Below are 22553 nucleotides of genomic sequence, written 5' to 3' on the forward strand. Positions count from 1 at the left end.
AGGAGTATGAATGAGTACTTAAGTTTAATTTAGAAATTCTGTTGATGTTTTAATGAAGGTTTTTGTGAGGAAATAATAGACAAAAAGGTGGTGGAATAGTAAGCGGGAGCTAAATATAGCTTGTGAGACCCAATGATGACAGAAATTGAAAAACTCAATTCCCAACGGATTCACTCTTTTATGCATCCAAGTCTGGAAATCTGCATTCACAAACACTGACGCCGGCATTGACACAATTGTGCTTTATTGCTGTACAGGTAGAGACTTATAAAACAGTGGAAACATAATGATGAAATATCACAATCTTTTCCCTTTAAAAAAATCATGTACAAAAGAAAGATTACCATAAAAAAAAAAACACTATGAAAAGCAGTGAGATAACCCCATTCAGATGATAAAATATTATGTCTCCACGGCTATATGTGGACTAGGGACAATAAGTTGGCCAATGTGCACTGGCTGTAGCACCAGAGCGCTGACGTGGGAGACGAGCGTTTTAGATTCATGCCCAACAGGAGTGACTGGCATATACAATACAGCCGATATGTTAAGGTGGATGTAGATGGATGAATAGTGTTGGGATAAGAGACAGGGGACAGTGTAGTGAATCACAGTGCAGGAAGAAGCAGTTCTTCACATTAGAGCATTCAGCATGAGCCCAACGTGTGGTCATGGAAGGTAAAAAGCACAATAAAAAACATCTCATCAATTCTTAAATATACACAAATACATACATCCATGATAGACATGATTAACCGAACCCGTATCATAATGAAGGGCCAATGGAGGCTGTAAATTCTTTCATTGCCATGGTTCACTAGCTTGATCTTGGTTCCTTTCTTTTTTTCTTGATCACGGGTAGGTTTGAGTCCTTGTGTGAACGAGCTGAACTCTAATGAAGATGTTTGCCATAGTTCTGCATTGCAGTACTGCACTATTCATGCAACCCCAATAGCAGCATCCAAAGTGTGAATCATGGAGCAAATCTATAGATTATTAGAAAATGCTGCATCCTTATGAGCCACTTTAAAAGAACTGGATGCATAACCTCTGAAGACAAGAATCACATTAAGGAGTCAGGTACACTGTATGATACAGGTGCATGTTCCAGTAATAAGTTACACAGGGTTTCAGGCAGAAAACGTCTATACAAAATATAAGTTTATACATTCAGCCAGTCAGTCCAAAACACAGCTCCACACATCTCTTGAATATCAGTGATCTTCTCCATTTCCTCTTGAATATTTGTGCGCCATGGCGCACTGACAGCAGCCGACATCGATCCTGTGATGGGACTGCTAATTCGTAAGGCTGAATCAATCAGTGGGAAATGAGGAATCAATTACAGCTATTGATACTTTGTGGCTCTAAACAATCCGAACCGATCTGTAGATCTAACAGCTTGTTGAGACACACCCAACCCATTGAGAAGTCAACAAGAAACCACATAAACATTGTGCAATAAAACATCCATATTGAATGGAAACATCTGCATTGCACATAGAAACGGAACCACAACAAAACAACTAAAAATGAAGAGAATAAAGAATTTCATAGCCATAGACAATCATTCTGAGAAAAAAAAGGTATTCCATCCTAAAATAAACTTCTCTTTACCTTAGTCATTGCATCTAACCCAAGACATTCTGGAATCTTAGTTTCACCATCATAGACAGTATTATCTTACCTCTTCCTCGCCTTTTAATTCTCTGTGCTTTTCCATTATAGTGAAAGCTAGAACATACAACACTGGTCACTATTTACAAAGCAGTTACCATGGAAACACCAGTAAAGCAGGTTTCATCCATTGAGAAGGGCGGAGGGGAGGGTCAAAGACCAAGTGGGGGAAGGGGTCTGCTAGTTTGGGTTAAGGGAGGGAAAGCAGATGAAGGGAGGACGTGGAAGGTGAGCCCCACTGGAGGAATCTATACAATAGTCGAGTTTGTCCGTGCGCGAGTTCCTGAGCTCTGCACAACCTGCTGAACAACATCGCTCCTTTTTTTTTTCTTCCTTCTGACCGATCTAGTCGCAGTAACAGCTATTTGGTCATTTAAAGTCAGTCTGTACATTTCAACATATGAGGACTACGTGTGTGTATATATTTGATCTTATAACTATACTATCTTTCACAAGTTGTGTCACTTTGGCACAGTTTTTGTTCACAACATAAACTGTATACCTTCCAGCTAAAGCTTTGTAACTTTGCCTTTACCTTCAAACCTTAAACCAAAGCGGGATTGTTTTTGGCTCTGTTTCCTAGTAAAGGTTAGCGCAGTAGGTGGCATTTAAGCTGGAGGTTTTTGTTCCTCAAAAGGCTGGTCTTAACAATGGGAAAGAGAAGTAGAGAAGTGCACCATGGGATATAACTGAGGTCACGCTGACCTATGTTTGCTCGATGCCGGGGCCGCAGTGGCACTTGGAGCCCAAACACCAGAAGCTAATTGAGGACTGTCCCTGAAAAAGGTCCCATATCTGAGCCAGTCCACTGATGCTAAAAACTGGAGGTGTACGAAGGCGTCTGTTGACATGTAAACTTCTGAGCCTCTGGGGCGCGCACACACACACACGCATTCATGGGAACCTCACAGGACGGCATAATCAGCACCATAGGGTCGAACTCCTTTGTCTGCAGCAGAACAACATACACAGACTAAAAAGGACCCTTTAACATCTGACTACTATTAAAACACTGCTGGTCTGATCTTTAATTCAGCCTAGACATCATACTTCTCAGAAGAACTGAAAAAGAATCATCTAAATGACTGTCGGAAGTTCACATGTTTGTTTTTTTGTCAGTGCTACAGAGGGCTGAACTTGTGTCCTCCACAGTCGAGGTCTAGAGGTGCCGAGGCAGGCGCTTCGGCCCAGGGACAAGGCTCATGCTTTGGGGCTGAGCATTGAGGTTAGATGGTCCACGTAAAAAAGAAAAGCAGGGCCAACACATAAGAGTGCATCTCCCAAACTCGGTCATGGAGAGGCCTTCCTATTGGTCCAAAGCAGCGTGGGGGGCGGGGGCGGGGATTGGGAAGGACTGTGCCTCCAGTCAGCCCGCCCCTCACACTGCACTCGCCGCCATCGCAGAAGCTCCCTGAGGGTGACACTTCCGTCCCTGTTGGACAGACGCAGGCGCTGGAACACCTGGAGCACCGAGGAGAGGGAAAAACAAAGCATGTTTACATTGAAAACACACAGTAAATAAAGACTCACTCAGGTGGATTGACACGCAGATGACAGAAAGCTGAAATGACTACGCCGTGACTTGGAGGAAGGAGGGAAAAGGAAGTATGAATGACAAGCAGTGTTTTTTTTTTATAAAAGAAGAAAGTCTCTCATTTCATTCAGAGCCCCAACACGGACAAAGCTGTTCAAATTACCATCATGACTCCACTACAGAGCATGAAAACAAGGACCTTTTCGTCTGCTACATCCTTTTAAAAGAGGCAGCGATCACTGGCTTTTCCTCTTAAAGTACGGCAGATTTAGTCACGAATCAGTCCAATAACCGACAGGTGGCTGAATGTGGAGCTGTCCCCAAGCCGTGCAATGGGACAGTTGACACCGAGGGAAGCACTGGGGGATCCCTTCTGTGACTGACAGCGCTAACAGTGACTCATTTCCATATTCTGTCCCTGGACCCACTAGAAATCCCCTCAAAGGTCCTGTGAATTACCCTGGGGATCCTTGTGCAGCGAGCAACTCCAGCAGCTCCGGTTTCTTCTCAGAGACACTCGGGTCAAATACCCAAAAGGTGCACACACGGCTTGCACATCGTTCTGTGCAAAGATCATCATCAGTCATCTGCCAGTCAACCCCACTGTAAACTGATCAGACAGGAATTCAAATCCGCCTCTTTCTGTAACCCTAATGATCAAAAACAGATCAGGAAGCTGAGGTTGTAATGGGGGCACTTGATGGGCTGCAAATAACTGTTCCTTCATGCCCGCAGATAAGATCTATAGGATCAGGTGAGCATTACTATACATGAATCTTACGGACTTCTCTATCCTGCCCCAGCGCAGCCTCATGCCCATTGGTTCCTCCTGCACACTAACGGAAACCTTTAACAAAACCACTCGTGTAGTTTCATGAAAGAGCTCAAACTAATTCCTAAAAACGTGGGTACTAGGGTTTTCAATAAATGTGATTCGAACAGGACTAACTAGTATATTTTCAACAGTGTTCAGCCAAGGATAAATTCCCATTAGTTGCACTGGGGAGTGATTACAGCTAAAGGATGTTGCTCAGAATGAGCCCATATTGATCCTGAAGGAACGTGTCCTCCTGTGCAAAGCGCTTTTGGACAACAATGACACCATGAAGACGAATACACTATATTGTCCCCTTTATATTGTTAGTAATGTAAATGCATTTTTGATTAAAGTCTTTTGATAAGATTTATTCTAAAAAGTACATCACCAGTTTATTCACTGATTAAACTTGAATCAATGCTTTGATCTCAGTTTTGTAAATTGTTTCTTGCATCAGGCGCTCCCTCTACCTCTACCTCCTTAGCCTTAAGCTAAGTTAAGTAAAGCAATAAATAAAATCTATTATTCACTCTGCATATTGCCACATACTTTGACAAAAACACGTAGGTGCACATATTTGGACAACTGCACACCTGTGAGTGTCCATATGCACATGCACTCAATCACACATACACATTGATTGACTGCACAAGCACCGTACTCAGTGACCTAATCCATAATTTACACCTCCCCGCCAGGCTATTCTCTGCTCTGGCGCCGGCCAGGAACACCGGCTACTGGAACAGTAGACAAGTAGGAACACTGTGTCCTGCGATGCATGACTGTACATGGACACACACACACACACACACACACACACACACACACACACACACACACACACACACACACACACACACACAATAATGCAACATCAGATACCAGGAAATTAGAATGCAATAGTTCAAAGAACATTTTAATAGATTCATAGTTTGCGGCCTGATCTAAATGGGGCCCAATGCAAGGTCATCTGGCAAAAGGTATCGAGCCCAAGCTCAACTTTCTACAGATCACATTGAGACTTAGCAGGATGCAGTGTGGGATAATCACATAGCCAAAACTGATATGAATTAATATAAAATTCCTGAAACAATTTAATAAAGTAGTTCAGACATCCTCATACATCTCACATCTTAACCCTTTCTTACAATTGCCTGGGGGAGGGAGCCCATAACCTGACCAGCATGTTAATCGTTAGTAATGTTATGCTAATAACATGGTAATGTCGCAAGTGTAGTGATCACTTCAAACTGTCACTCAAACACAGAATGCTGTGAGGCGAGAGTGGCTCAGAAAACCCACAAATATGTGCGTTTTATGATTGAACAATCATGCATCACAAATACACCCTGTTTGCAAATAAACAGCTCCACCAAGACAATAAAGAAGTTGTAACAATGACCTCACCACATAGTGAGACTTGATCCAGACTGTTGATACAAGGAGTAAAGCAAAGGGCGGCAAAAAAGAGGCCCTGCTGAGAGGAAGTGATGCTGTTGAGATCTTTCTGGGAATTTTGCGATGAGTTAGGTTTCATATTTCAGTGAAACTACTATGTCCTTTTATCTAAAACAATTTAGCCCAGCCAAACACTGAACACTATCATTGTCATCCTTATGGTTGTTATTCTAAATTGCAAATGTGGCACAATCCTCTTCTCACTTGAATCAGAATGACTTCAGCCCAGATTTAGTCTGAAGGAGGAAAGAACTAAAAATATGAATGTCCATATCACCAGTCATTTAGTAAGCAGACAGTCTACCTGGTGTTCATATGATAAGTCTAGCCTGCTGGCTAATAACTACAGGAACCAAAACAGACCAGTCCATTCATTCCTAATGGAGTTGTACATCCCCCTCGTCTTCCTTCATCCGTTCGTTGTCATTCATCCCGTTAGATCTGCTAATCCTATACAAACACGCTGTGGAATGCAGCTAATTGAAAGGCATTGTGGGTCACTGAGTTGTTCCCCATCTTTTGAATGAACTCATGGTAATGAACCTGTTCCAGACATCGCATTACTGAAGTAAAGAATCAAGATACAAGTTAAAGGATACCAGCAACTAACCACTAGTTTTCATGTTTTTTACACTGAGATTATGTCAGACATAGATATAGACTCCTTAGATGTGCCACTTTTAGTCAGAAGTAACTCCATTGACAACAAAAAAAACATTTTGATGCCTTGTGGCCTTTATCCAATGAACTACATTTTCCACTATTAATTTGAAGGAATGCAAACTGGACTAAAATGTTGGAACTTTGTCTTTTTCAAAGCTTATATTTATATCTTCTATTATCTCCAGGCATTTACGTTGCTGCAATAAATGTATATATGATATTTAATGCAAAACAGAAATTTAAAGAAATCCCCTTGAATGGACGAATACTGTTGGATATGCGGACAGACCATGTGCAACCCACAAGAACAACGTAAATCTTTTTTAAATCCAGCAGCTTGAAAAGAATCAAACTGAACAACTAATAATGTGGATGAAAAGGGGAAATGATGAGCAGGTACAGCGATGCAGAGAGAGGAGGGCGGAGCAGCAGTGTCACTTATTCTTGCATCTGACTTTTGATCCCAAATAGGACAAAGCACAGGTAGCTAAACTGATTCCGGACTAGTGTTTAGAGGAAAAAGAGCACAGTAAACAAGGGAAGTCGAAGAAGCCAAAAAGCAGCAGTTTTCAAGATTTTTCCTCTCAGGGTCCACCCCATTTTTTTATGTCTGAACCTTTGGGTTAAAGTAACCAGAAATTTTGGTCACATAAAATCTCTGCCTTAAAGATGCCGCTTCAAGCTACATTGTTTGTTGTTTTTTCAAATGTATGTTGGAAAAATATGTATCTAGGGGAGAACTGTCCTTTCAAATTCTGTTTATAATTGGAAAGCTAAATAACTAGTAAATGCAAGATGACCAGTTCCTTTGTTATCCACGAGGGAGACGACTAAACATTCTTTAAAGCCATTCTCCAGGAGGGTAGTTCCTTCCTGAATAATACCCTTTGATCTTTTTTATGCATGATAAGGATCCTTTATTTCACAATCCCACAATGGGTCTGTGAAAAACGCTGCTATTGGTGCCGCAGAGTAGCGAGGAATGACGTACACTCACCACATCCCTACATGTGAACAGGGCCTCCAGTGGGCCCCCCTGACCCCCCCCTCCTCGCTGTTTTAGAGGGCTGCCCCCGCACCGAACGGAGAAAAGTTGAGGTGACCCCTCTGAAAGATAAAAGCGGGAGTGAGGATAACAGCAGAGCTCATTAGAACCAAAAGGAGGAAGAGAGAGAGAGAAAGTCAGAGTCATTTCCATTCAACCTCACTAGTCAAAACTTGGAAAACTGGACCATTACATTCGCAGCCAAAATGTGATTCACTTTCACAGCAGCCTCAACTGGCTGAGTTCACCCCTAATGTGTAGGCAACCTGAGAATTGTGAAGTGGGTACATTTCGTGCCCTCCACGTCTCTAGTGGCTGTATCTTATGAATGTCCTTAGCTCCTCTGAAAGAGACACTGTGTGCTTTGTTCATTCTTGTGCTTCATGCACCACTGACAGTGATACTAAATCACTGACTGAAGCATGTGGAGAAACTTCCTGGAGCGGGACGGAAAGTCTGTATTCTGTAATAAAGGATGCAGCGCCACAGAATATAATATTGATCAGGGAATGTCCTTTGTGATTGTTGTTATGCAAGACATTCGAGATGTAATTCGACTTCCAGGTGAAACCAATCCAGTTATCGAGTACCTGGATAACCTGCAGTAAAGGCTGCAATGGTAATATTTGTAGATCCATTGTTGTTATGACAGCCGGTGACTTAAATAAATCCAATTTCCTGTTTGAGTCCGAGGGTTCACTGCTGAGCCCGTGGACATGAATTTAGTAACAACACGGTGGAAGTCTGAGGCTGTGTGTGTGTGTGTGTGTGTGTGTGCACGTTCAAGTGTGTCGTCCAGGCTCGGCGGAAACATTTTTAATATATTTTAAAGTTTTTAAAAATATTTAAAGTATATTTATGAAAGTTCTTTCATGTTTTAGAAGCATAAGAACACATCTACAGGTTATTTAGTGTAAAAAAAACGTGTGGCACAACATTAATAGAATGACTGCAGTTGCTTTCATTAACTCGTGCAAATACATCCACCGTAAACATAGGGGCCGTTGGAGACAAATGCGCATTAGTACTGACTGTATTGTGTGTATACAGATCCCCTTTTCTACCTTCCCTAGATAAATAAATAATAAGGAAGTGGAAGTTATAAGAAGCTATAAATCCAATACCAAATGATTTACTCAACAAGTTAATTCTTCAGTATGGGTCAACAACTTAAATGCCAAAATTAAGTGTTATAATATTGTAGTAACTTGTTGTAGCTTTGTTAATAAAAGACAATCCCATAAAATATCTATTTTTGTATGAGGTGATGCTGCAGCACAAGATCACTGTTATAAGTGTGTGTGTGTGTATTCTGCATGAGAGCATGCGCACCTGACATTTCATTTAATCCTGTAACCACACACCAATCTGCAGAGCCAGAGAAAGATCACATGTCATGAGTGATACATGTTGCTCAAAGGAGGCCACTTTCCTGTCCACTCAAAATGTCGACCAACCCCCCCAAAAATACAGGCCTGATACAGTTGTGTAGCCATTGTCCCCGGGTTAGTTTGCACTGTTAAGTGGGTGTCTATGCGTTTACCTGAGTATGATGGCTGTCCATGTGTCTGTGCAGAGAAGTGGCGCTGGAAGTGTTGGACTTGCTGTGACTCTCATCCTCTCGTGACCCTGAACACACAAAATCAAAAATACATTACATAGCAAAACAACGCGAGAGCGAGTCCTCCCACACACAGACGCACATCTCGCCCTTCAAACACAAACAAGGGTAAAAAGGCTTTTCTTGAAACATAAGAAAGGTCAAAAAAAGACGAGGATATTCAATATGTGAAGGGTATTTAAGTTCTACTGTGATTCTGTTGTGGTTTGGGCAGAAGGAGTGTTAGCTGCTACTTTCCTAACTCCACAGGACAGTCGCATACATTTATAAACAGTCGACCCGGACTGGATCCTTGCTGGACTCTAGCTTCTTGAGTTGTGCGTGTAAATACATTGGCTGTTACCGTTGGAGATCTGGTTGCCGTTCTCTATGGGGGCGGGGCTTGGGCAGTGAGGATGCGTGTGGTTGTTAGCGTTCTTGTCCTGAAGCTGCAGAGATGGCGAGGTGGGGGCCGAGCCATAATCTTCCCTCCCTGGCAGATTTATATTCGAATTGAATCCTGGGAGGAATAGAAAATACACTACATGTAATATGCAGTAGACAGCAGATAAAGTTGACAATGAATAATGCATAGTATTTGTGAGGCATAACAAAAATCCAAAACCGCACAACCAGTCATCATGTGTTCATTTCCAATATCTTCTCTCTATCTCCACCTTTCAAACTCCTTCTATCCTATGAAGTATTTGAAAAATGATTCATCCGCTCTGTCTGGCAGTGCGGTGACGCCACACGAGCTGCCTCTGCGCCTCGAGGCTCACATGCTGTGACACACCGTAAGAGTAAAAGACTGTGGGCACATACTGTATGTGCATGAGTGTGAATGGGAATTTGTCAGCTGCTGTTCCATACTGAGAATGTGTGCCTCCTGGTCCCGCCATGGTCACAAGATGCCTAAATATAAACTCGACAAACTCTACTCTAGGTCCCACGGGGCAGGTGTGCGTTTCTGAGGGAACTCAAGGACAGGTACAGGAAGGGTTTCCATGTGAGCGCTGCATGCTTGAGAAGCCTCATAGACTACAAATCTAAATCAATCACTATCGGGGAAAAGTTTGGACTTTTAACAGTTTCGGCCAATTTGTCCGTCGCTGTTGTGTAATGGGGCGATGACAGCAATTTCCGTCCCCAGGCATTCCCGTGGGCTTCTCACTCCCTGACATGAGAAAGGGGAGGAGGAGGAGGGCGAGGCAGCTGCTCTTCACAGAGATGTCTGGGATAGCAACTGTAACCCCTGGCTCCTCCCACAGCGTCAGGTATCACGCTACCCGCCGAAAGGGAACGGAAGTACGCCATCCTGTTAAGCCCATCGGCATCCCTCCGCGCTCTGATCTAAGTGGAGCGCCTCGCTATGCCTACTTGAAATAACAGCCAGGTTCATCGGTCACTGTTTCCATGACGCCAGGGCTTTTCCTTTGGAGGTCCAGGTTCTGACGAAGAGTGAAGGATAATATGTAATTTGAGGCCTCAGGATTTCAGCTTCCTTCCGCTTGAACTTCTTATGACACAGACAAACACACACCACTTTGTCTCATCTAAATTAATCAGATGCACAATAACATGAGAGCGATTATGGACAGCAACACTAGATTCAACAGCAGTGACAGTGCTTTCAGAAGAACATGAATGAGCTGTTCAATATTTGATATCCATACTCATCACTCTACTGCTCATGTATTATTCACCCAGCCACAACAAATACAAAGACTGCGACAAAAACACAGTTGGACAAGACCACAAGCACCTTTTCCAAAATACCCGTCCTTTCTCCAGCTGATGGTAGAAATGGAAAATTGTGGGAAATGGGAAAATTCAGTCTCATCAAGCCAAGCAAAAAGTAACCTCTGACCTGAGGATCCTCTCCTTTTCTTGTTGTAATTGTGAACCGTGCATGAGGCCTCTTTTTGCAAAGGACAACCTGTCGACCTGAATGTCCTCTGAATGAAGCACATGGAGCTACAAACCCAGCTAGAGCCACTTTATAGTGTCTATAGATCACTATGGAGCTGAATGGGCAACACCAGCTAGCTCATTTGGTACCATGTTAGAAAGCCGCGACCAGAGGGCACCTCACCTGGGACTGTAAGAAATGGGTTGCCTCAAGGGTGGCTGGCCACACCATTTGAATCAATGGAAGAAGTCTAACAGTAGAGAGGGAGAATTTATGAAAACAGCTGCTGCCTCCATCTCACCTCGCGACAGAGCACTTGCGTGTAAATCCACACACACGCAGACTCGCAACCCCACATGAAACCAGAGGTTATTACTCCCCTACAACCTCACTACAGAGAGGTGATAACCCAGTGCCCAGTGAATCATATGCCACGGAGCAGCCTGAGACTTTCATTGTGAACCGATCGCAGCCGGTAACAGACTGCTGCGCTCCTACCCGAATGTTTGACGGCACAACGCGTGTCAACGTTACGGACAAACCTCCATCTCGCAGCTTGCGCCCTGGGGTGGACTTCCTCAATAAGCTGCGTCCAGAGCTGAACAGAGTGTTGAGCTCGTCCAGCGGGCTGGTCAGGGGTCGGCCATTGGCTGGGTTGAACAGCAGGGGAGAGGAGGAGCACGAGTGCGCTCGCCGGGGCTCAGGGCGTGACATCTTCACGGGGGAGTAGGGAGGTGGCTTGCCAAGGGGTTCCCCACCTGCCCTATTAGAGGAGGAGATTTTGGGGGTCTCCGAGCTGCCTGTGACAGACGCTGCTCTGGTCAGAGAAAGGAAGTTAGCCTCAGGCGGGAAGGGGAAGTAGGAAGGAGGTCTGTAGGGAGGAGGAGCAGCATTTGGAGCAGGTGGTGGAGGTGGAGGGGTGAGAGGAGGTGTGGACCTTTTCTCCGGCATGAGGACGGTGAGGCTAGGGGAGGAGTCCGCTCTCTGGCGGGAAAACTGTGGGGAGAGGGGGCTGTCTGGGCCAGTAGCGTAGTTCAGGTTGGTCTCAAACACAGGCAGCTTCTTGACCTCTAGTGGGGTCAGGGGTGACTCATCTGACGCAGGGGAGCAGGTGACGGGAGACGGGGGAAACACCAGCAGAGGGGGACGGTGGGGAAGCAAGTTGGGGAAGGGAGCGGGGATGTCACAGTTGCCGTCTTTGCCATGAGTTTTGAGAACTGCGGCGCTCTGGGGGTGAGAAACGTCGGCGGCGGCGGTTGTCCCAGCTGCCATCCGTTTGCTGTCCGTGTGAGAAAGAGAGGGCCCCAATCCAGCCAGGCTCAAGCCGAGTGCCTCCAACTTGGCGGCCTTGCTAACCACAGTGGCCGGCTTTGCACCATCCTCGTGAGGATGATATTTCATCTCCTCGTAAACGGCCTCTGAGTCGGCCGGCTCTGGACTGTCGGGTGGCTCCTGGAGACTTCGAGCCCGCGGCTGGGCGCCCACCATCTCTATGTACACGTCCTCTTCATCTCGGCTCTGGTAAAGACTCAGGCCTAATCCCTGTGGGGCGTCCACAGAGGCCGCTTTCTGCAGCAAACCGCCGAACCCTCCGAACCCTCCGAATCCCCCGGCGCGGGACAGCAAGGCTAGCTTTATGTCGGTAGGACGCAGCTGGTGGATGTGGGGGGATACAGCGTTAATCTCCTCGTAGGAGCCCGAAAGCTTGGTGTTGGGACTGCGCTTTGGTTTCGGAGGCGGCACCTTCCTCATGGTTGTGTAGTCATCACTGTGGGGACGGGGTTTGCACAAGGCTGAGGAAATGACAAAGGATGCCATTAAATACAGAGAAAGTCAAGGTAAAGCATCGTCTGTTGCATGTTTTAAAAGAAAAGGTGAAGCCAATTACCTGCGGGGTCTGTGGGGGACAGCTGGGATTTATGGGGGCTTCCGGCTGGCGAACCAAACCCTTCAGGAGTGGGGCACTCTTTGGCTGCCATCGTCAACCCTGCGCTGACTGCTTCATAAGATGCACTCAGACGAGTGTTGGGGTCCCTCTTTGGTTTGGGCGGAGGTTGCTTCCGGGGAGAGGAAAGACCTCCCCCGCCTGCCGTGTCCTCATTGGTATGAGCAGCCTGCTGCAGGGCTGGTTTGATGGATGGACCGGCAGAGGAATGGACCAAGCTCTCCATGGCGAGGGGGATGGGGACGGAGCTGGACCGAAAGTGGCGAATAACTCGACTGCCCCCATTGACAGGACCGTCATAGACTTTCACGCTTTTATCCACAACCCTTCAATAGAAAAATATATATTTACGTGGCAGAAAGATCAAATATTTGACTGTATAATCTCCATCACTTCTGCTTCATGATTTTCCCCGGAGAAACATTGAAATTACAGGCACAACCTTTTTTCTCATCCACTGGTTTTGTGATCCAGATTGAGTTAATTATGTAATTTAAATCAGCATGCTCAAACCCAGCGTAGTCCTGCTTCAACTGTCATACCACAAATATGACCTAAGGAGGGCAATTGGAGGATAAAAACCAAAGAGATTATGCTTTAAATCTAATCTCCTTCCAGTGAAAACATTAAGCTTGATATTTCGGTTGCTAATCTGTATGAGCCATCTGTTGGTTGCAGGATTGCAGGCGGGGGGAGGGGTGTGTGTGTACATGATGGGGGGAGGAATTTTAATAACCTGCAGAGAAATTAGGTGAATATAATCCCCTCTACAACCGTGACGCTCCCAGTCTGACTACTGTCACCAGTCCTCCTGTTGGAAGCCTCGTGAATCATTTTCTACTTTTACAGCCACTTTAAAGTTGAATACATGCTTTATTGGGTTGGACAACAAATCTTAAACTAATGTATTCTCACTTTGTCAAATATTGGCAGAAAAAAATATGCTAATGAAATCAACACATGAATTATGCAGTGTAGAGCACATACAATATATTACAAGAATTAAAAAAAATTTGGAAACAATGAATAAGTGCACATCAATGTTGCGTCGTATCTTTATGAAGGCGTGTGAATCAAATGGGGGCGTTTGCTAATTTACCTTCTGACAGGCTGATCCTCCTCCTTGCCCACCGGCTCGGGCCGCTCGCCGAGCGGTGGGCTATTGCCTAGGGCGTTGAGAAAGCCGTTGCCGTGGCAGCGTAGGCGGTCGCTCTCTCGTGCGATGTCGGATGCGTTCTGGATGACCAAGTGGTCGTAGGTTCGCAGCCCCATGTTTTCTGCCCCCTGCAGGAAACGCTGAACACTGCACTCGTCTTTCTGCTGTAACAATAGCCGATGGCGAACGCGCCGCCGGACCAGCCAACCACGCGCCACTGAGACACGGGGAAGAGGAAGACAAGAGACGTCAGAGGTCTCAGGGAAGGCTGTACGGATCAACCCAAAGGAGAAACACGGCCTGATGGTTCATCATTTTGAATATTACCTTTCTGGCAGGTGATGATCTTTTTATGAAACCGGTAGCAGCGGTCGTTGAGCTGTTCCGCCTGCCAATATCTCAGAAAGACCTTGCTGCTGCCCATCTACACACACAACAACACAAGCCATCATTGATGTTCTCCACACTGCCATCATCATCATCAGCTTCTGGGAGTCTGGCTGTCCTCTGTTGGGGATCTGAGAAGGGTGCGTCCTGCTGGCTGAGAGATGGGACAGCAATGATGTAGCAAAGATGGAGGATAATAGCTGGGTGGGGTTGTGGGTTTGAATGTTGACCACATTCACTTTCTGGATTTTAGAGGGCGTTTAGGGGGAGGAGGTCACTAGATACCAGGTGCACAGAACTGTGTGTGGGGACACACACACACTTTGACACTATGCATTCCAGCATACGCTACTTAAGGGAGGGGCTTAAGAGTGTGTCGAGCAGAACTGCATGAAGAGGTGTCTGCGGAGCATTGTGGAAGAGTATATATGCGTGTGTGAGGGGGGAGCTGAGGTGACTTGTAGGGTCACCCACTCAGACACAACAGCAGCGTGGCAGACAGGGCAGCGGATGGGGTGTGGGGGTGCTTCTGTGTGTCTGTGAGGAGAATGATGATGAGGTGGGACAGCTGGAGTGAGTTGCCAAAGATTCCATGGGATCTTTCGAATAGAGGGTCAGGGATTAAGTTATTTGGCAAATCTTTTGTTATTGCTGGAGACAGAAAAAGAGGCAACACACACACACACACACACCTGCCATCCTTGGAGTTTGGACTGCTGCAGAACTGAGCGACATCTCTCCTCTGGTGACAATTTCTTCTGGTCTACCAAAGTTGGGACAACAAGGTCTTTATACCTGAAATACAAATAAACAACTTTAGAGCTGAAATTATTAAATTATTTAAAACAGACTGAACACGACAACCTCTTTTCACAAACAATGGGTTTAAAGGTCAGTGGGGTCATACGGCAGACCAGCCAAACAGCATCTGCTCCTATTGGTGTTGCCCTCGGCAACCGTTGCTATGAATGGTCAGCTGGCCGGACACAAGGTTTGTTTGTGCCTGGGACGGAGGGGCTGAAAGGGGGGGAGTGAGCAAGAGCAATGTTGACACAGAATCAAATGATAGAGAATAAGCAAGCTCTTAAAATATGGAAAACTGTAGACGTTAGAACTTGTAGAATGTTTTTGTAAAGACATTCTGAATATGTAGACATATGTGAATATTGTTTGACTACAGTAATGGTGGAAGGAGCTTATGAAGTGAGGCGATAAAAAATATATTTCCCCTCCATTAGCAGTTACTCCTTCCACCGATGTGTCAGCAGGAACAAAGGTCACACTGAAAACTCCAAAGGAGGAGTAGGGAGAATGAGAAAAAGGGGAAAAACAGGAGGAAGAGAAAGAAGGCTCCAGAAAACTCACTTGTTTCCGAGGACATATCATTTGACAGACTTATCAGGTGCAGTCCTCGTTTTTTTTTACATCTCAATGCTGGCAACCAGGCTTTGATGTCACATTGCTATGAATTGGTCATTCTGCTAAAGTCTGTAGAAATTCAGACTTATGGAAAGGGTTCATAAAAGGCTCCGAATGTCTGCGAGAGTCCTCAAACACTCAATGACTTAACAGTGGGAGCTGTAAACCCTCAAATGATTAATCAAAGATAGTATAGTATTCCCCAGAGTACATTGGTATTGGGTCACGTACAGCCTCATAATACAGATTAACACATACAGTTGTGTTAAACTGTAATGAGGGTAGCAGAAACCTGACACAGCAACCCAACCGGATGTCACATGAAAAGAAATATATAACAAGCAGTTGTAACTACTTGTTTTGTCAACAGTGACTTAGTAAGTGCATGTGAATGGATGAGTTTAATTTGTAGAAGAGGGGTCAGTCTGATTTCTCCGTTACCTTCTCTGTGTACGGTAACACCAGTCCTGCAGACGGCACACACGGTCCCCCATGGACCATAAAACCGAAAGGAACTCTGTAAACCCATGACCTCCGCCGTGTGACTATATGAAAACCATCAATGGTCTACTTTTACAAGACCCTAAGAAGCTTCACGTGGAGTCAAAGAATTGAAATAACCCCTTTGATTAGAGTTTAAAAGGAGACCAGGGCGTTAACGTGGTTCTCCGACCAATAGGACATCAGATAGCTGTTAGTGAGCATCACAAAAGGAGGTGAAGGCAAAGCAGCTTGAATTTAAACCTCCTCCCTAAAGCCAAAATTGTTGCCCCCCTTCACATTTTCATCCCAGTGTTCAGTCTGAAATGATTGAGGTAACTAAATAACCTACAAATGTGTGTGTTCATCCACCAGTGGGAGGTAAATAGGGCTTGAAACTCCCCTTCTTAGAAATCCTGACCTATGTGCTTGGAAGCTGTGTTTCTGACATGCTCTATGAATTCTGAGGCCTTTCTCATCCACTTTTTAAGAGACAAGATCTTAGCAAAGAAACAAGGTTCAAGTGGAAGCCTTTGACCTTACATATTGGCACAAAAGAAATCCCCTCACAAAACACATAGGGTACCATAAAAGACAAATAAAGGCAACAATAAAATAGATTTCCTCATAAATCACTGTGCTTTCTGGCACAATGATGTAATTAACTTCAGGTGTCAACTGTGGCCCGTGAAGGGTGAACTGGCCTCCATGGTTCTAGTAGGCAAGTCTGCATTTGGGTGAGCTTGTGTTAATAACAATATGGCAAGCTGAAGATTACCGGCGGATTTATTGTCCCGTCGGTTTGATTATCAAGGGCCGTGGCCTGTTTGGAAAAGAGTGGCAAATGGAAAGAAACAAACAGGACCGCAATCGTGTGTGTGCGCTCTTGAGAGAAAAAGAGAGGAAAGGACGGAAGAGGGAAAAAAAGGAAATGGTGGTTCACAAGAGGCAGCTTGTGAGGAAACGATAAGAGCTCTGTGAAGACACCAGTTTAGTCCACCCCCGCTCAGCAGCAGCTCCCCGCTCGGCCAAGGCTGTGTTCATTCATCGGCCGTGTCTGCGTTGAGCCAGATATGAATGGCACTTGGGCTCAACTGACTGGTGTCTTTGTGAGTGGCAGCCACTCGAAATGAGCACGGCATTAATGTATACACAGCAGAACGGGGACACACGTCAGACAAACGCAACGCTCCAAAAGGTCCATTTGTTTGCAGATAGCACACACGCTCGCAATGCACACCAACCGGGGCTGTTGAGTAACGCATTGATAAATAAAGTGAAACCTTAAATACACTTAGATTATAAACTGAATTCAAAGTCATAATAACTTGAGTAACGCGTTTCCATTCTTTAATTCCCAACTATCTTCGTGAGTGAATGGAACTGGCTATTCTACTAGCCCCGTACCCATTGGCCTAATAATTTGCATTGATTAAGATTAGGTCCTTATCCCTAACCTTTTACCCTAAATACAGCATGATAAATTCTGCAAATTATCATTGATGTCACTCAACCAGCAGATGGCCGATCCTGCCTCTCCAAGTCAAAGTTCATCTGTGTTCAAGCATTAGAGTATTTTTATAGACTATTTGGGGAGGAGCCTAACACTATGTCAAGTAGAAGTGATAGAAGGGCTGCAGCAGATAGCGGCCCAACAATGGACAACAGTCACCACACAGAGGGTGAAAGTCTCCTTTAGATACCATCCTCACTGGAATAAACAAAAACTCTTTACTTTTTGATGCTCAGTTATACAACATTTGCCTTCCTAATTTCATTTGACACTCACTGACTCAGACTTAACAAAGGCTCTCAAGAAACCCTCAGTAGGAATCTTTCAAAAACATCTTGAACAACGGGAGTGTTGGCTCTACACGGCATATTCATCAGATGCTTCTAGACAACTCAAAATGTAGTGGATTCACTTCTCCATTTGACACAGTTCTGCAAGTTAAATTCCCCGTTCAGGTTTTCCTCCTTGTTGGTGAAGCTCTCTATTCTATATTTTGATTCTTCACTCTAGTAGTACTTTTCTTTTTTTCTAACTGTTTATCTTGACAGCTACTCACCAAAATACCAAGAAAGGCTTGATGGCTGTAAACTAGTTTCTCATTTGCATTTCCAGTGCACCATCTTTTATCATGAAGAATTAATTCAGGATGAGGAACATGAACAGAAACTCTTGTTGACAAAATAAAAAAGTGAACTATAGTCTGTTTTTTAAAGTAGTAAAATGATATATTTAAAGTTAATACAATAATTCTTCCTTAAGAGAGATTCATCCATCTTTTAGGAAACAACTACATTTTGTGTGTTTCAAGGCTCGTGGAGTGATGTAATGATATCTACAGCAGGGAAGTGGAAACTTTTTGGGAGGTCATGTGACCAGCTTTGCGCCCTCTCGTATTATCTGGCAGGAATGTTCTTTTTGATCCCTTTCTAATCGTAAAAAGTGAGAGACAGCCCGGCAGACAGTTTCATAACTTTTTGTGCATTAGTGGAATACTTTAAGAAATGGGATTTGTTCATCCTAGACTTTACAGGGCGAGGTGACAGTGAAAGGCAACAGATTCTAATAGGGACATGGGAGGGAAAGTCTAGAGATGGATCTACCACTTTGAAGGGAAGCCGGAAACACAGTAAAGGGGATATGAAAAGTGGTCATAGGGAAAAATAATCATGGGCATTAAAGTGTGGGGGCACGGAGACCTGACACACAACTGACTGGTTAATGTGTGTCTCTGTGTGTGTGTGTGTCAGGCTGACATGGGAAACGTGATCGTGCCATCATCAGCTGCAATACACTTATTCTCTAAAAAAGCCATTCAAGGTCACGTCGTCCTTCCAAAAGCAAAGGTTGCCGTGACTTATAAATGCAAATGTGTCCATCTGCATGTGAACACATTATCATGTCCAATATCTACCGCTGCTTGCGGATGTAGAGGAGGAATATGCTCCCAAACCACATGCTTGCTTTGAGCTGCTCGCCCAGTCACTTGTAAAGCGATCAAGATCACCGTGACCTGCTGGGAGGTTGATGTATCTGTACAATTGAGGAAGCAGAGGAATCCAACATCTTAAAGAACTAACCCTCACAGATGAAGCCGAACGAGAAAAGGAGGCTTTTCAGGGAACGAATCAGCAAAGAGCGAATTACAGTCAGTGCACGGTTAATTATGCAACATGCTCTGAGACCGACCTGCTGAGGAAGCCTGGGAAGGACAGGCGGACAGGGTATCCATAGCGGATCATGCGCACCATCTCGAGAACCCCGATGTACTGCAGCTGGGCAGACACATGGAAGCTGTCAAAGCTGTCGGGCTGAGCGCTGGCGTCAGGGCGCACACACTCCACAAAGTGAGGCGTGCAGGCCTGCAGCTTACTGATCACCTCCGACAGAGAGTTCTGAAAGAAGGGCACAAAAAAGAGGAGATGCAGTCAAACTATCATTTTACAATCATAACAGAATGAGCAACATGTCGCGCTTTGATTAACGACAGAGGCTTGGCTCTGGCCGTTATTTGCTTCTGATGTGAGATCACGTTGTGTTTAAGATAAAGAAGGCTGATTTGGGGGGGGGGCGGGGGTGTTGCCTTTGGAGGAAGCAGAAACACAAAGAGCTCTTTTGAAGGGTGTTTTTCCTTCAAGCCCTAAATTAACAAACATCCATTGGATACAAGGTCACACATACGCACGCACCCTGTGCTCGGCATGCCGTTAGTTACAAAGAGCAATTAACACCCCAGCACTCGTCTTTGAAGTCACCAGCGTCTACGTCGCTGTCCTCCGAACACGCGCATGCTCACACACAAAGTTGTGCGCAGGCCCCACAGTGTAATGGTGGTTGTTCATTGTTCATTCATTCATTCACGTGGAGGGCTTCATGCTTGGCCTGGTACAGCATCATTCTTCAGCCCACTCTCTTCCTCCCTGAGGGACTTGTCCACCACAAGCCCACAACTCTGATTGTGTAACACACTGGCTGCATTCAAGCCAAAAGGTACGGATTCTCAGAGCCACATTTCAGCCCCTTTGCGTCACCAGCAGACATTGAACTACTTTCCTCTGACTGAATAGTATTGTCGGTTTATATAGTTATGAAATCTTAACCGGCCGTAATTTCTCATTTTACACAAACCCTAAGGTTACATTAACAAATCTTTCTATTCATTCAGCATTTCAGCCAGATGCTTGGCTGTAGGTTATGTATTGAATAGGGTATTCTGTAAAATGAAGACAAAAGTGAGATGAACAAAACCTCAAAACCGTTAATTCAGTTGTTGTGTATGTGCTGCAGTAAATGCGTGTTAAAATAATGACAAATACTACTTTAACAGTATGCTTTTGAAGAATCATTATTTGTTCAAACTTCTTTACTGTTTTGCAGAAGGACTGAGAGACTTCTATGACCCGCAAAATCCATGCGTTGTGCAGGAGACATGGTAGCTACAAGAACAGAACATATTCAGACAGCCAAAAACCTTCACAACCTGTGGACAATGAGTGCAATCACCTGACGTACACACATGCTCAGTTTGAGGAAATGAGTGCAAAAGCAAACCCATGCAGAGGACATTCAAACAACACACAGACACCTCGCTCATTAAAGGCTATGGTGGAAAAAAGAGCAAAATGAAGAATAATCCTGGCAAAAACTAAAAATGTGTGTTTCTTACCCTCAGCTGGACAGCCACTGTGATGGGCCCGCAGCGCTCAAGCCGTTGGAGGAAGGAGCTTGAGCCTCTCTTTTTCAAGATCTGGCAAAAGACAGATATAAGATTTAAGGAATCATTAAAAACAGAATGATCACATATGAACATCAAATTAGGACGTGTGGCTTTGACTGTAGATAAAAAAATTAAAAAAATTAAAATCAAAATCTCCCAATTCTGTGCAGAATGTTTGCTAAGCACATCTTCCACTCCTCGGTCAATTGCAAATGAGTTGCTTCCATATGCTTTGCAGTGTAACTCGACCCATTATTGTCTTCCATTGTTTCATCAATTGTCTCAAAGCTCAAGTCTGAGGTAACCGTTTAAGGCTGCTCGGACAGGTCAGGAAGAGGAAAAGGGTCCAATTGATGAATGTTCTCTTGTTGCTATCGGGCACATAGATGGAGCCCCAAGAGATTACACAACCAGCCTGCTTTCTAAACATTCAAAATAGATCAGAAGTGTGCATTTCGCATGACTGTTTGCATGCTTTTGTAGTTTGTTTGATAGCAATCCAATTCCCACAGGTTTATATATAGTTGTTGTGTACCTTGTATTTACATGGCCTTCAACACACGCTCACCACCCTGTGAAAGGTCTACTGTACCTTGGTATAGTCATAGCATCTCTGGGACTGTTGTGCCACAATGTTGGCAGTGACCAGGGAAGCTGATGGCCTCCTGTGGAGCAACAGGGCAGCTTTGGGGCCCCTCAACCCGACACGGCCATGGGCTGCTGGCACCAGAGAACCGGTCTGAGTCGGCTTGGACTGGAAGAGCTGCTGCAGTAACACGCTCTCACTGGCTGCATGGCACAAATCACATGTAGAGACAGAAGCAGAGGCGGGGGAAAAGGGATTGAAAAGAAGCAACAGCATTGGTGGAAACAAGGGGGTGGAGGGGAGTAAGGCAAGGTGGAATAAACAAAAGACCGATAGAATGAAGGAAAAATCGAAAAACATTAAAAAAAGAGGGAAGAAAGTAGGGAGGAACAGCAGGGATGATGTAAACAAGGGAGGAGTGAAACATCAGATGAGAAGTGGGGAGGAGGTTCAAAGTTAGGCATCACGTAAACAATAGGTCAGGCGACAAGAGAGGTCGGACCAACACGTGGAGTGTTCCACGATAACAATGAGCTCATTCAGTGGGCCAAACAACATGCATGTGAACGTGGGTGCATGGCTCTCATCTGAAAGGCTGACAGAGTCAAAGAGGAAAGGTTGATGGGAGGTGGGCGTACCAAGAAAAACACAAGGCCTGGACTCATTTAAGGGTTTAACTACACACAGCTCCAGGTGCAATTGTCTTCATTTAAAGCAATCATTGCCACCACCTGAATACGGACTTGCGTCGATCCCTTTCCTCCCCTATTGGCTTAAGGCTTAAACTTCAAGCAGGGCGGTGAGGACATCCGTTAGAGGAAACCACATAGTACGTATGTTAATGTGCGCGGCTGAACGGCGACGACGCATCGTCTCTGTCAGACAACAGCCAAGTGTGAGTGAAGGGCGAGCCTTTAGTAGATTAGCCTCATCATGGAAATTACAGCAATTAGGCTGCTGGATGCGTGGCCAGCCTGGCAGTCACACAACGAAGGCCTCTGTCCTGCTAACCACAACACCCCACATCTGGCATCTTCTATAGACAATATACACGCGGATGGTGCAGTCTGCCACATACGGGATGAAGCGCGCATAAACAAAAACAACCACACTTGGAGAGAGAGCAGCTGTGTGTGCAGCGCTGGTT

The 22553-nt window shown here is 45.0% G+C and overlaps 1 protein-coding gene across 6 annotated transcripts in view; it reads right to left on the minus strand.

The window, feature by feature from the left end:
• Window positions 1-1415: 1415 nt before the first annotated feature.
• The window catches only part of myo16 (myosin XVI), a 74897-nt gene continuing 53759 nt past the window's right edge, over window positions 1416-22553 (minus strand). For 5 of the 6 annotated variants that reach the window (XM_037488060.2, XM_062564794.1, XM_037488061.2 and 2 more), the window contains 11 exons: window positions 21413-21609; window positions 20770-20850; window positions 19293-19498; window positions 14887-14989; window positions 14135-14231; window positions 13751-14024; window positions 12595-12977; window positions 11249-12499; window positions 9159-9314; window positions 8738-8823; window positions 1416-3138 (listed from right to left, as the gene is read on the minus strand). In XM_037488060.2, the coding sequence (XP_037343957.2) occupies window positions 2968-3138; window positions 8738-8823; window positions 9159-9314; window positions 11249-12499; window positions 12595-12977; window positions 13751-14024; window positions 14135-14231; window positions 14887-14989; window positions 19293-19498; window positions 20770-20850; window positions 21413-21609 (3005 nt within the window). In that variant the 3' untranslated portion in view covers window positions 1416-2967. Of the gene's footprint in view, window positions 3139-7146; window positions 7257-8737; window positions 8824-9158; window positions 9315-11248; window positions 12500-12594; window positions 12978-13750; window positions 14025-14134; window positions 14232-14886; window positions 14990-19292; window positions 19499-20769; window positions 20851-21412; window positions 21610-22553 lie in introns of all 6 variants that reach the window. The other variant, XR_005121515.2, reaches the window with a different exon arrangement.

This window comes from Pungitius pungitius, chromosome 10, assembly GCF_949316345.1.
Source record: "Pungitius pungitius chromosome 10, fPunPun2.1, whole genome shotgun sequence".
NCBI lineage: Eukaryota > Metazoa > Chordata > Actinopteri > Perciformes > Gasterosteidae > Pungitius > Pungitius pungitius.